The sequence below is a fragment of the Athene cunicularia genome (genome assembly GCF_003259725.1).
Source record: "Athene cunicularia isolate RWA chromosome 20 unlocalized genomic scaffold, athCun1 chr20_part2, whole genome shotgun sequence".
In the NCBI taxonomy this organism is placed as follows: Eukaryota; Metazoa; Chordata; class Aves; order Strigiformes; family Strigidae; genus Athene; species Athene cunicularia.
The window spans coordinates 1041236-1054772 of record NW_020799126.1 but is presented as its reverse complement, the minus strand read 5'-3'; the positions used below and the strand labels follow the sequence as shown (position 1 = coordinate 1054772).

Below are 13537 nucleotides of genomic sequence, written 5' to 3'. Positions count from 1 at the left end.
GGCCCCTCCGCGGCCTCTAGGCCTCACCCCGCCCCGGGGTGCCTCATCCCACAGCCGGCCTTGGGAAGGCGAAGAGACCCCGCGCGCCCCGGTGGAGGCAGCGGCCCCCGGGGGGGCTCTTCTGCAGCCCCGTCCTCGCTGTCCCGATCAGTTCAAGTGCTGCAAAACTCGGGGCCGCCCCTCGTACCCCTACAAGAGATGCAGTGTTGAGGGGGGAGCTCGTCTGTGCCATTGCTCCCCCGCCCCGCAGCACTGCGGCTCGTCCCCGGGCTCCTGCCTGCACACCCTGTGCTGTCCCCGCAGCCCATCGTGCCGCTCCGCACCTCCTGCCCGGCCTCGGGTAGCAGCTGGCACTTAAATCCCCGCGCTCGGGATCCTGAAGCTCGGCAGAAGGGGCTGTTTTCCACGCTCTGATTTATTACTGGGTTTTAAAGCCCCTTCCCCACCCTTCTGCCTTGCTTCAGCTGGTTCTGGTGGGGTTCCTGGCAGCCCAAGGCAACGGACGCTCTGGGAGAGAGAGGGGGTGGATTCTCTTCCCTCACGCCGCAGGGAGCTGGTGGCTCTTTGGGCACTTATTCTGCGCTTCTGTGCCCGGGATAAGCTGCTGTCCCTTCACAGGGCTGCTTTGTATGAGGGGCTGCTGCCAGCGTGCGGTCTGTCTGTCTGCAGGTGTTTGTGCGAGGTTGGAGCTCAGGGGAGCAGGCAGCCCTCTGCCTCTCCTCTGAAAGCTGAAGGTCTCTCGGGGGAAATGGCTTGAAGGGGGGCTGGGCCAGCTGGTGCAAAGATGTCTCAGAAGGTGAAAGGGGTTTATAAATCTGCAGCTTTAGAGCACGAGTGTCCCAAGAGCGAGGTGAGGGATAAAAACGTCAGTCAGAGGGTGATGGCCATATGGTGTGTGCAGATGGGGACAGCTGGGGGTGAGCGGCGAGGGAGCCCAGCTCCCCTCGGCGCACGGGGAGAAAGGAAAAGCACCAGCGCAGGGGGGATTTTCCCTTCTCCAAGAGGAAAAAAAGCAATAAATTGTGGCAGGCCTTGGAAGGATGAGCGTGAGGTTTGCTTTTTCCATCTCAGGCTCTGCCTGTGATGCAGCGCCAACTCTGGGAATGACGGGGGGGGGGGGGCAGGGGGTGCTTTGCCCCTCTTGGAGCCCTGCTCATTGTGTCTGTTCGCCTCCTGCTCAGGTAGGAAACCAGAGCAGGGACTGATCCACTCCTGTCCTCCCCTTCCCTCCCCAGAACTCCTCGGAGATGCCGGAGACCATCACCAGCCGAGATGCTGCTCGATTTCCCATTGTTGCCAGTTGCACCCTCCTGGGGCTCTACCTCTTCTTTAAAGTAAGTGAGCGGCGCTGGCGGGCGGGGAGCTGGTGTCTGCCCTCCTCCTGCCCGCTCAGGAGCCCCCAGAGTGGGGCTGACTCCATTTTTGGCTTACCCTAGTTGGGGGCTCTTAGTGTTGGGACCGTGTAAGGCTGCACGGCTCGAGCCCTTCTGCGTCACCACGCCAGGGGACATCAGTTCTCGCCTGAATTGTCACAGCTTGGGGGAAATCAGAGCCTGTTTGTGCACGAGTCGGTTCTGGAGAGCTGCCGAGGGGCGAGTTCACCCCTGAGCTCTGCCTGCGGCCATGGGCTGATCTCAGGGCGCTCAGACTGGAAGCGGAGGGTGCTGGGCCTGCTGAGACACAAACGCTGCCGTCGCTGCGCTTCCGCAGGCACCTCGGCTGCGGGCCTGGGCGATCTATAGCTCGTGGGTGAGCCCCTGTGTGTTTAGGTGACGTTTTCTAGGTGTGCAGAGCCAAGAAGCAGAGTTAAGTGACCATTGCTAAATAGCAGATTCCAGCAGCAGGTGCTTTCGGCTGCACTGAGAAGGTTCTTGGCTTAAAGCGCCCTCGGCTGCCCGCGGGCGTGTGGCAGAGCTCAGAGGGGCCTGAGGAGCCCTGGGGCTGCCCGCGCAGGGTGGTTCTCTCTGTACAGCAGCTTCCAGCCCCGCTGTCCTGGGCTGCTCACGGGGCAGAAGGCTGCAAAATTCAAGATACTGCAGCTTACAGGTCCTGACCCCGGCGTGGGTGCGTGTGCTGCAGCCGCGGGGTCAGCTCTGCAGCAGCGGGCAGGAACAGGCCTCTCTAGCAAAGTGCCCGCTGTAGCCTGGGCGCTCACCGGGGCTGCAGCTCCTCTTGGAGGTCCCCAGCAGTAAAGCCGAGCATCTGCGGAGCCTTTCGCGGTGGGGGGGTATGGAGCAGCCACCAGACCCTGCTGCCAGGCCCCTCCAGTTGCTGAAAGGGCTCCCTGCAGCCCACCCCTTCCCTGGTGCCCAGGTCTCGGGGTGCTCCTCCACCTCCTCAGGTGCCTTTTCTACCTCTTGCTCCTGGCTGGGATGGAGACGCCAGGAAAAGAAGTACAGAACATGCAGTGTGGCCCTGCTGAAGTCACTGCGTGATCAGCAGCTCTTCCTTTCCATATCTGCAGCCTGCCCTGAGCTCTCATATTCCAGCATCCTCCTTCAGGAGAGCATGGAGTCCCCGGGGTCCCCCCATGCTGGGCTGTAGGGGGGTGATTCGGCGGTAAGGCAGTGTGTGTGTGTTAGAGGGCAGGATTTCTGGTAACACCCCATTTTATCAGGGCAGGACGCGCTGGGGTAGCGAGGTAGGGGGGTGCTGCTGCTCCCCTCTGCTGGGGCAGCCCCGGGAGCGGCGCGGTGCCTCGCTCTGCGGGGGAAGCTCTGTCCTCCTTTCTGCAGCACAGGAGTTATTTTTTGACCCGAGCAGCTCATAAATGCACAACAACTCGCAGGCCCATTGTGCTGCTTCTGCGAGCACGCGGCTATTTCCAACATATTTCCCATCAGTGGTGTGAGAATTTGGGTTGTTCCAGATAATTTTCTCCTCTCCCTGGAGCACTGACACCGCAGCTGCTGACAGACACGTGAAGTGCTGTATGTGGATGGGGAGGACGCTGCGGTAACTAACCCCTCTCCGGATTTGTCTTGCAGATATTCTCTCAAGAGTACATCAATCTTCTGCTTTCGATGTATTTCTTCGTGCTGGGGATCCTCGCCCTGTCCCACACCATCAGGTGCAGCGCAGGGAAGGGTGCGGCTGGGGCAGGGGGGTCCGAGGCTGCCCGCTCTGCGAGGCAGTGGGGCGTTGGGTTTACTGGGGGGGAGGTTGTTTCCAGAGCACCGTTGCCTTGCAGCAGAGCCAAGTCCAGCTCTTAGCGTGGCGTGAAGGGCCCAGAGCAGACTGTGAACCCTTTGTTGTGTCTCGGAGCGGGGGTCCCAGCGATCTGGTAGCCCGTACGGCATCGCTGGGAGAGGTCACGGAGCTGTGGGTGGCCACACCGTCGTGGGACTGGGCCACCTCGCCCTGAGTTGCTGCTGCGGGCTGGTACAGTGCTCGCTGCCCTGCGGAGGGGAGAGCTCCTCAGCACCCGTGTTCCCCTTATTGGGGCGGCTGAAACGGGCAGCTGGAGCTCACGATAATGTCCCCGGCCTCTTGCGCTGACGCTTGGTGCGAGGTGTTGAAAGCTCGGGCTGTTTCAGGAACTGAAAAAGTAAAACTGGTTTCCTGTTTCCTCAGCTCTGGGACGTTGGGGACCAGATGCTTTCCCTAGACTGATGCTGGGCAGGGGCTTTGTCCCTACTGCCATTTCTGCAGAGGAGCTGTCCAGTGGTGGTCCAGCCAGTTCTGGGGGCCCAGGGCACATGCTGGGGTCTGGGGTGTGTCCCCCTTTCTTGGGGGCGATGCTCTGTGCCCGTTGCCTTAGAGCATTTTGGGGGACTGTCACACACGGGCAGATCAGACCCCCGGGGAGGCCGAGATCCCGTGTCTGGGGCTCAGGGACTGAAGTTGGGGCCCCTGCCAGTCCCTCAGGTGGCAAAAGCTGGCGTTTCCCCGTCTGAGGAGGGGCTGTGGGCTGCGATGCCGTCCCGCAGAGGTGCTGGGCGGGGTGTCCTGCGGGGCGTCTGTCAAACTGCCTTTCACACCTCTCATTTCAGCCCCATGATGAACAGATTCTTCCCTGCAAATTTCCCCAACAAACAGTACCAGCTCCTCTTCACCCAGGGCTCCGGGGAGAGCAAGGAAGGTATGTTGGCTCGCCGGCCTCTCTGGGGGCCTGAGTGCTTTCTGCCTTTACCGTTCTGTTTTCTGCTCACTTGGTATTTCAACTTTTCAGCCCGTTGAAACAACCTTCTCCAAGACTTGCCTCTTGCTCCCCGTTGCCCCACGTGTCCCTGCAGAGCTGGGGCTGCCCTGTGCCTCTTGCACCGGCTGGTTCTCTGCCTCTGGCTGGCAGCGAAACTGCAGAAACAGATCCCAGAGTATCCCAGGAGTGGAGCTGGGAGTGCTGTTGAGTGCGCTGCCTTTCTGGAAGCTCCTTGGGTGACACAGCACTGATCTTTGGTGCTGCCTTAACTGATTTGATTCGAATCTTGGTGCTGGTAGGAGATGCTTTGATAAGTATCCTGCCCAGTAGCATTACTGGTAAGGGAAGAGTTTTAGTGATACCACCAGGAGTTAACCGGTGCAGGAAGAGGGAGATGATTTACCTCTCCCTGCCTTAGACAGAGCCTGAATCCAATTTCCTTATTGACAGAAGGATCGCAGATGCTGTCCATGTGGCAGAGTCTGGCTGGAGGAGAAGGTCCAGGCTTGCCAGGGCCAGCTGCTCGCTCGCATGCAGTTTGCACGTGTTTACCGTGGGCCCGGCCATTTCTGTGGGTACAGTCCCCTCGTTTGGGACGTCAGCTGTGGTCTGCCTTGCTCCCCAGCTGCAGAATCCCTCATCTCTGCCCTGTGCAGGAAGGGGAGCCGCCCGGGCTGCCCAAGAGTTCACTTCTCGGTTTTTATTGCAGAAATAGTGAATTACGAGTTTGACACCAAGGACCTGGTATGCCTGGCACTGAGCAGCGTTGTGGGGGTCTGGTACCTGCTGAGAAAGGTGAGCGAGCTGCAGCCCCGCTGGGGGGGAGCAGGGACTGGGCTGGATCAGACCCAGGCCCCACACAAGGCCTCTGTGGGCCGAGGCCGTGGCTCGGCACGTGCAGCGGGACCCAAATCTCCTTTTCCTGTTGTTCCCAGCACTGGATCGCTAACAATCTCTTTGGGCTGGCGTTCTCCCTCAACGGGGTGGAGCTGCTGCACTTGAACAACGTCAGCACTGGCTGCATCTTGCTTGGGGGCCTCTTCATCTACGACGTCTTCTGGGTAAACGGGAACGTTCCCCGGGGCGGCCGCGGGTTGCAGCCGCTGGCGGCCGGCGCGTGCGTGGTGTTACCGTCTCTTCAGAGGCAGAGCTCTGGCTGGACACGCGTTTGCAGTCAGGATTTCCACTTGCGCAGCCCAGAGGGGTGTGGTGGGGGTGAGGACAGAAGCAAACGGGGAGAACGTGGCTCAGCAAGTGCATTTTCCTTTAATCTCTGGCTTTGAGAGCCCAGGGCGGGCAGGGATCTCACCAGGGCTGCTGTGGGCACCGGGTGGGTGCTGTATCCAGTTCCGGTGACCTGTGTTCCCCGCTGAGCTCTTCCCTGTGCCTGACGGAGCCGCTGGGTGGGCCGGAGGATGAGGCTGCCCTGGGTTACACCAATCCCGCCGAGCTGTGCCTCGGCTCTGTCATCTGCCCGCTTCGTGAGCGTCCTCCTGCTCCCTGGCGCGGAGCAGCGGGCACTGGACCGCCTCCGGTCTCTCCCGCAGGCAGCACAGCGCCCAGACAGCTTCAGTTTGGAGTTTTCCTTGTCTCCCTGCAGCGGGCCTGGGTGCCTGCTGCTCCCTGTAGCATCCGTATTCCCCAGTCCTTCCTGCCGCCTCCGCCTTCTGAATTTCTGTTTTCCCAAATGTCTGAGAGCCTTGTATACCTTGAGGTCTGTCCAGCAGCTCTGCAGCTGCCTGAGTAATCCTTCCCTACTTAAGCCTGGCTACTGTGTGTTATTCTGTACTTGGCCGGCGCTGCCCCTGTTTCATAGGCTCGTTAACAGACTCAGCTCTGTGGTTCGTTAGCCTGTGTGCCACTTCCTCCGCTGCTCTCAGCTGGAGAGGATTCAGCCTTCTGGCTTAGCACACCCTGCGCCTCACGTCCTGCTCGGGGTGTGAGTGTCTTCCCAGGGCTTTGGAGACAGGCGTGAGCGTAACCCTCGCTCTCTCCGCTTGCGGGCTGTCTCCTGCCTTGGCTTCCCCGTGTATTGCCGGCGCCTCACGGAAGGGCTGTTGTGGAGACCATCTTACTGTGCCCTTCTGCTTGGATTTTTAGCGTGGATTTAATCGCAGTGACATCCAAGGAGAAGTTCAAGGAGGAAGGAGAATGCTCGGTGGATCAATGATGTCCCCTGCGTAGTCGTGGGGTGAATTTACATCTGATGCTTTTTCCTGGTCCCAGGGTGGAGTCCTGTCACTCCCTGGCAATGCTCAGGACTTGCTGCACCTTATGGGAATTAATTATTTAATCTGATGCCCAGTGCTTGCTTTAAGGTTTCTCTTTAATCCCTGGCTTGAGGATCTTGCTCACCTGGTGCTGAGCAGCACCTGGTTTATGTGCCAACTGCTGGTATGGCCAAGACTGGAGCTAAACAAAAATAAGGGTGGTTGACCTGTGTGTTTGCAGTCCGTCCCCAAAACCACACCAGTGTTTAAAGCTGATAGTACAGTACAAATAAATGACCTCGGAGCAAAATGCAGCTGATCTGACAATCGCTCCAGTCCCCGTTGGAAGCTCACAGGCAGCAGCCTGGCGCTGGCTGGGACTCTGCTGGGAGATAACGTGCCCTCAGATAAGGTCCTGCGTGAGGTCAGGCCTTTTCCCCGAGTTGGTTAATTAGAGCTGAGCTGGGGTAGGTGCCGGGGAGGGCCGGGCGGGGGGCAGCACCGTGGCTCTGCGATGTGACCCGTCTGCCAGCGCTGCTCGGAAAGCCGGACGGCCGTGACACGCTCGCTGCCTCGAGTGCTGGCTTGTGCCTTCTCCCCTGGGCTCGCTGCCGGGCTGTCTGCCTGCAGCTCAGTGCCTCTTTGGTTATTTTCTGCCTGTGATGCTGCTCTGGGCCCTGTGGTGAGGCTGTAGCTGAGCACATGCCTGTCCCTGCACAGCCCTGGTCACCCTGGACTCCTCTGTTTGCCTCTAGGTCTTCGGCACCAATGTGATGGTGACAGTTGCCAAATCGTTTGAGGCCCCAATAAAATGTGAGTAGATTTTCCCTGTGGGCTTTTCATTCTGCTGGGGCTGCTGCCCCCTGCGCTCTCCTGTCTTCTGGAGATGGCTCAGAAGGTGGGGTGTGTGTGGAGGGGGGAGCTCCTGCTTGTGACCCCCGAGCCTGCAGCGTGGTGCCACCGACCTGCAGGGAGCTGGGCCGGGCCTCTGGGGAAGGATGGTCTGCAGGGTGCTGAGCTGGCTGGGTCAGCCTCTGCCCTCAGCATGGGCAATTTCACCTGCTCATAAAACCAAAACAAAACCCACAAACCAAAAAAAACCCACCCACAGACTCCCCCCAAAACAGCAGGAGGGATGAATTCGTGCTGTTGTGGAACACGCGGTAGTTTGGGTCCTGGGAGCTGGGGTTGAAACCTGTGCATGGGGCTGGCTGTGAACCCCTCGGTTATCTGGAGTTGTCCCAGGAAGGAGAACAAGGGGAGCTGCCGGGGAGGAGGGGGCCGAGGGCAGGGACAGGGGTCTTGCCCTGCCCCAGTCCCTTTTTGCCAGGCACAGTGGTGCTGGGCTCTGCCCCGCACAGCCACTCTTCCCCTCACTGTGCCTCTCTCTGCTCCTCGTAGTGGTTTTCCCTCAGGACCTGTTGGAGAAGGGGCTGGAAGCCGACAACTTTGCCATGCTGGGTCTGGGAGACATTGTCATTCCAGGTGAGGACAGAAGACGGGGGGATGTGACCAGGATCACCCCTCCGAAGGGGCTGCAGGGAGCTGAGCGGGTGCCTCGCTCTGCCTTTGGCCGTGCTGGAGCCCTGTGGCCCTCCCGGGGCGGGGGGTGTCTGCCGCCAGGTCCGGGTGCTGTCCCGGTGCCTTGTGCCGCGAGAGGGCACTGTCAGCCCAGGCACGGCACCCCGAGAGCGGCTGCGGGTCCTGCCCTGCCTCCCTCAGCCGCGCCTGCAGCCCCGTCCCCTCACTGTCCCCTTCTCCCCGCAGGGATCTTCATTGCCTTGCTGCTGCGGTTTGACATCAGGTGAGTGGGCGGCAGGGAAGGGTCTCTGGCAGGTCGGATCTTGCAGCATATTTGAACTGCTTTTGTAGAGGAGAAAAAAAAAAAAAAAAAAAAAAAGGAAGGGGAAAGCCAGGAGCGCAGTTGTGTGCTCCCCTCTGGGGCTTGGCGTGGGGACCCGGGAGAGCGGCTGGGACGGGGTGGGGTGCAAGGGGAAGCTCTTGGAAGAGTAAATGTGAGCAGGGCTGGCTTTGCGGGCGAGTCCTGGGCGCCGGGGTGAGTTGCTGGAGCTCCCGGGCGTTGCTGTGTGCATGGCGAGGCAGGCAGCACGGCCCCGCGGAGCCTCCCCGGCTCCGGAGGAGAGGGCAGCGTGGGAAAGAGCCAGGGGTGCTGGCACCTGGGAGGTGCTCGCGTGGAGGCGAATGGGTGCCCGGCAGTGCTGGCTGCCTCTGGGTCATCGCTGACGTTGAGGGAAGCAGCTCCCACGCAGCGAAGCTGCACCCACCGCCGGGGTGTAGCTTTTGGCAGTTGCCCCACACCGCAAGTCTCCGGCTGGGAACGGGCGGCTTCGTGCGACGGCCGTGGGGTGGCCCCGCTCCTGCTGCTGTTGCACAGACCCTCCCGACTGTGCCAGCTCTTCCAGGTGTTTCCACCCACATCCTGCCTGCACCTGCTGGAAATCCCAGTTCCTGCTGCCTGCGATAAAGCAGCACGTGCTCAGAGCGGGGTGCCAGGGACTGGCTGTGCCTCCCCTGAGAAGGTGGGACCCCCTCCCCGGGTCCCAGCACCGATTCCTCCCCCCCAGTAGTCATCCAGCAGCAGGATCGTGCTCGTCCTTCCCCTCCCCAGCCCCTCACCTCAGTGTCACCCTGTCCAGCACTGCACTGCTCCCACAGGACAGGGGCCTGCACCGGCGGCCACCTCGAGAGCCCCCTGGAGATGGTGGGAGGTGGCTGTAAACACTCAGTTTTGGCTACTGGCATCCCAGGCCTGAGGTCACTGGGCTCTGCTCCCTTTCCCTACAGCTTGAAGAAGAACACGCACACGTACTTCTACACCAGCTTTGTGGCCTATATCTTCGGGCTGGGCCTGACCATATTCATCATGCACATCTTCAAGCACGCCCAGGTGAGCTCTGCCCTGCTGCTCCCGTGGATGCACGTCCCCGCCTGGCCACGCCAGCTTGGCCACGGGGCTCCTGCGTCGTGCCAGGAAGGAGGAGATGAGTCCCTCCCTTCCCTTGGCTTTGCTTTTCCAGTGCCTGCCTGTACCTTTCCCTGCCCAAAGCTTGTGTGCCTGGCTGGAGCAGAGTCCTGGCTGGTTCAGGCAGCTGCATTTCCAACGGCAGCACCTCAGCCGGGCTGCCCTGTGGTTTTGTGGCTCTTTGTGACCAAGCTGCCCCTGAAGACCCCACCCTCTGTGCCACAGAGGGGCCCTGCGAGCCCGTGTGCCGCGGGTGCTGTCCCCACGTGGGGGCTCTCGGGGTGCTCGTGGCCCTCTGGGGCCTCACCATGCGGGTTTTGTTCTACTGCAGCTGTAACTCCGCTTCCAAAGCCGCTTTCTAAAGCGTTAACCCTCTGTGCGCGCTGTGACAGGCACCCCGGGCGCAGGGGGGACAGGGCGCTCCTCCCGAGGGCTCTTTTGTGGTTTAACAGTTGTTCTCCTTCCCGACAGCCTGCTCTTCTGTACCTGGTCCCCGCATGCATCGGATTCCCGCTTCTCGTGGCCTTGGCAAAGGGAGAAGTAACTGAAATGTTCAGGTGAGCGTCAGCTGGGGACGGAGCTGTTTCGCCCGCGGCGCTGGAGTGCATGAAGCGTGCAGATGTTCCCACGCCTGGGCACAGCTGGAGGGACGGGTTCATCTGGGCATGCTCTGGGTGTGCGTGCGCGCGTCTGCGGGTGGAGGCAGCGGGTCTGTGTTCGTACACGCCGGCCCTGGCTCCAGCCACCTCCTCGGAGCCGGGTGGGAGCTTTGGTGCCGTACCAACAGGCAGGCAGCATCTGGTATTGCTTTACGCCCCGGTGACAAACTCTTCCCGTGCGCTGGCGGGCAGGGGAGGGTGGGACCGCGCACCTGGTGCCGAGATACTTGGTCATTGTGTCCCAGGGCCCGTGGGTGGGGGAGAACGGAGCCGGATCTGGCTGCGAGAGCAGCCGGGGCTGGTTCGAGCACATCCCAGCCTCCCTGCTCGCCTGAGGTGTCCTGGTTTGCAGCAGTCTCCCTGCCGCGGGGACTGTAGGTGCGGAGAAAGGGGGTCTGTGCTGCGCTCTGGCCCCTCTCTCAGCCTGCCACGCTCCAGACGTGTGCCTGTTCGCTGTCAGCGGGGGTCTCCTGCCTGCTTGGAGCCCTGTGGAGCACAGCCTGGCCCGCCCAGGGCCTGTTTCCCCACTTGGCTTGGCTGGTTGTGCTCGAGGCTCGGTGCTGGCCCGGTGCAGGTGCTTGTTTGAGGATGGCAGGGAATTCCAGAATCATCTGGGTTGGAAAAGCCCTTGAGGCTCCTCCAGCCCAACCCTGACCCTCCCCCTGACCGTTCCCAACTCCCCCAGATCCCTCAGTGCTGGCTCAGCCCGACTCTTCAACCCCTCCAGGGATCCCGGGGACTCCCCCCTGCCCTGGGCAGCCCATTCCAACGCCCAACAGCCCCTTCTGCACAGAAATCCTTCCTCAGAGCCAGCCTGACCCTGCCCTGGGCAGCTTGAGGCCATTCCCTCGGGGCCTGGCGCTGGGGCCTTGGCTCCAGAGACTCATCCCCCCTCTCTGCCCCCTCCTGGCAGGGAGTTGCCGAGGGCCAGGAGGTCTCCCCTCAGCCTCCTCTTCTCCAGACTGAACCCCCCCAGTTCCCCCAGCCGCTCCCCAGCAGACCTGTGCTCCAGACCCTGCCCCAGCTCCGCCCAACACTGAACCCACTCAGCGAGGGGCGGCCTCCCCAGTGCTGAGCCCAGGGCTCAGATCCCTTCCCTGTCCCTGCTGGTCACTCTAGTGCTGATATAAGCCAGGATGCCACTGGCCTCCTTGGCCCCCGGGCACACTGCTGCCTCCTGTTTGGCTAGCAGTCAAGGCCCGCAGGTCCCTCTCTGACTGGAACACCCATCACAAAGCAGGGCCGTGCCCCCTGCAACCTCCCCACTCTGGAGGTGCCCCTGCCCAAGCCCCCAGCCCGCTCCGAGGGAAACCAGCACCTGACTGAGGAGCTGGCTGCCCTCGCCTGCTCCCCTCCCCTGGGAGGCGCAGGTATGTGTGTTCCCAGGGGCTGTCAGCTGGGCCGGCTCCCCAGCCCTGCCGCACCTGCCCGCGCTTTGATGTTTGCTTCTGAGGATCGCTGCTGCAGGCGCCGAGTGTCCCGGGATCGTCCTTCCTGTGCACCTGGGATCCTGCAGCCGCTCTCCCGCTGCCTGACTCACCACCCCGCAGCCGCGCCGCCGCCTCCCCTGCCTGGAAACTGGGGAAGGGGCGAGCGGCGAGGCCGGTGGGCCTGGCAGGAAGGCAGCCGGCCGGGGGGAGGGCTACTGCCCCACCCCGAACATCAGCACAAGCTGCTCGGGCAGCAAAGCACTGCCTGTTGTGTGCTGCCTGCTGCCAGGGCAAGGGCAGGAGGCTGGAGGGTTGAAACTTGCCCCCCTGGGGTTCAGCCCCCTGAAGTCGCTCCACTTGCAGGCAGGGGAAGCAGGATGCGACAAGACTGGTGCCCGGAGGGCAGTGACTCCCACCCGCGCAGCTTCAGCGCGCCCCGAGGCTCCCCGCGCTGCCGCCAGCCCCAGCCTGGCACTTCCCCTGCGGTCTCTGCCAGCAGGCAGCTGCCTGCACGGTCCTGGCAGCACCGCTGGCTGCCCCAGGAGAGGGCAGTGAGGGTCCGGGGCAGGGGCGAGTCCAGGCAGCGCTGCGGGGAGGGATCTGTGCTGCAGGACCAGGAAGGGGGTGCTGGTGGGGCAGAGATGGGCGACATCAGGATCAGTTTTGCGGCTCTCAGCCTTGCCAAGCCTCCCCAGGCGGGCAGCGACCATCGCTCAGCCTCTGCCAACCCGCCCTGCGCTGTCCTCGAGCGGCAGGAAAGGCTCTGCCTGCAGCGGTCTGCTGCCTGCACAGCCCCTGGGCTGCTCGGCCGCTGCCTCCCAGTGCCCAGGCTTGCTCCCCCGTGGCGCTACCCCTACCAGCGGGAGCTGCCCTCTCCCCGGGTCTCAGCCCTTGCTCTGCCGGGGTGCAGGCAGGATCCTCCCAGCACATCCCGGGTGCCAGCGGCCGGAGGGGACAGCAGGCTGCCCATGCAGGGTGGTGGGTTTGCAGCAGTCTCACTCCAAAACTCTTCTGCTTTTCTCTCCTCTCTCTCCCCGCCTCTCCTTTCTGTCATCTTCCCCCTTTCCCATCCTGCTTTCTCTCTCTCTCCTGCAGCTACGAATCCTCTGCTGAAATCTTGCCACACACACCAAGACTTACCCACTTTCCCACCGTGTCCGGCTCGCCGGCCAGCCTTGCTGATTCCATGCAGCAGAAACTGTCCTGTCCCCGCCGACGCCGGCAGCAAAGCCCCAGTGCCATGTAGCGATGGCAGGCGGTGCCCGTTCTCCGTCTGTCGCTCGGGCCAGGTAGGGGCTGGGCCCAGCTCTCCCCTTCCCCGGGCAGAGGCAGTAGCTGTCGCCTCGCTGCCGCGGGCTGGCGTCTCTCCCCGTCTCTGAGGGGATTTGCCATCTCTGCCCTCGTGCTTCCCGCTGGAAGGCAGTGCTCCCCCCTTCCCTTCACCAGGGCGCCGGGGCCGGTGCTGGCGGGGGGGAGTTTGCAGCCAGACGAGTGAATCCCTGGGGGTGGGTGGCTGCTGGTGGTCTTGCTGCAGCTCCCACCCCGTTAACCGGCCCCACTTGGCGTGGGGGGGAGCCTGGCGCTCTGGGAGCGAGGACAGACCCCTGGGCACAGAGCTGGTGTGATGGCTCTGCCGGGGCGAGCTCCAGCCTGGCTGGGTGTCCCCCCCACCACTTCCCCGATCCCTGGAGGTGTCCAGGGGGTGTCACACCCCTGTCTCTCTGCCTGGGCTCTCCCCCATCGGGCTTCCCGCACTGGGAGGGGGGCTGGTGGCTTGAGCCCACCCCCTCCTATGTGAACTCTCTGTCCCCGTGGACGGTCTGGCCCGACTCACTCCTCCCTCTTGTCCCTCTCGTCCTCAGCTACGAGGAGAGCTCTACCCCCAAGGAGGTGCCGGGGGCCTCCAAAGAAGAGACGACAGAAACCTCCAAGAAGGAGAAGTGACCTTGCCCACGGGCCGTGCCCGGTGCCGCTGGGCTGGGGCCCTTCCAGACCCTCCGCCAGTGACAGACGACGAAACAATTGTGCAAGAGCATCGTGTTGTGTGTGTCGGAGCAGCCACCCAGGTGGGGTATCGATGTACGCCGCATAGCCACCCCCCCGCCGGCCCCCCG

The 13537-nt window shown here is 62.5% G+C and overlaps 1 protein-coding gene across 2 annotated transcripts; it reads left to right on the top strand.

Annotated features, from left to right (window-relative positions):
* The first annotated feature begins 845 nt into the window (after positions 1-845).
* HM13 (histocompatibility minor 13) lies at positions 846-13531 on the top strand. Of its 2 annotated transcripts, XM_026862409.1 has the most exons (13): positions 846-850; positions 1236-1334; positions 2988-3070; positions 3993-4081; positions 4851-4936; positions 5077-5202; positions 7107-7164; positions 7753-7836; positions 8119-8155; positions 9157-9259; positions 9806-9891; positions 12519-12712; positions 13286-13531. In XM_026862409.1, exons 2-12 carry the CDS (start codon positions 1248-1250, stop codon positions 12667-12669), a joined length of 990 nt encoding a protein of 329 aa, XP_026718210.1. In that variant the 5' UTR covers positions 846-850; positions 1236-1247; the 3' UTR covers positions 12670-12712; positions 13286-13531. The 2 variants fall into 2 exon arrangements, with proteins under 2 accessions (XP_026718210.1, XP_026718211.1); XM_026862410.1 differs by lacking the exon at positions 12519-12712.
* The last annotated feature ends 6 nt before the right edge of the window (positions 13532-13537 follow it).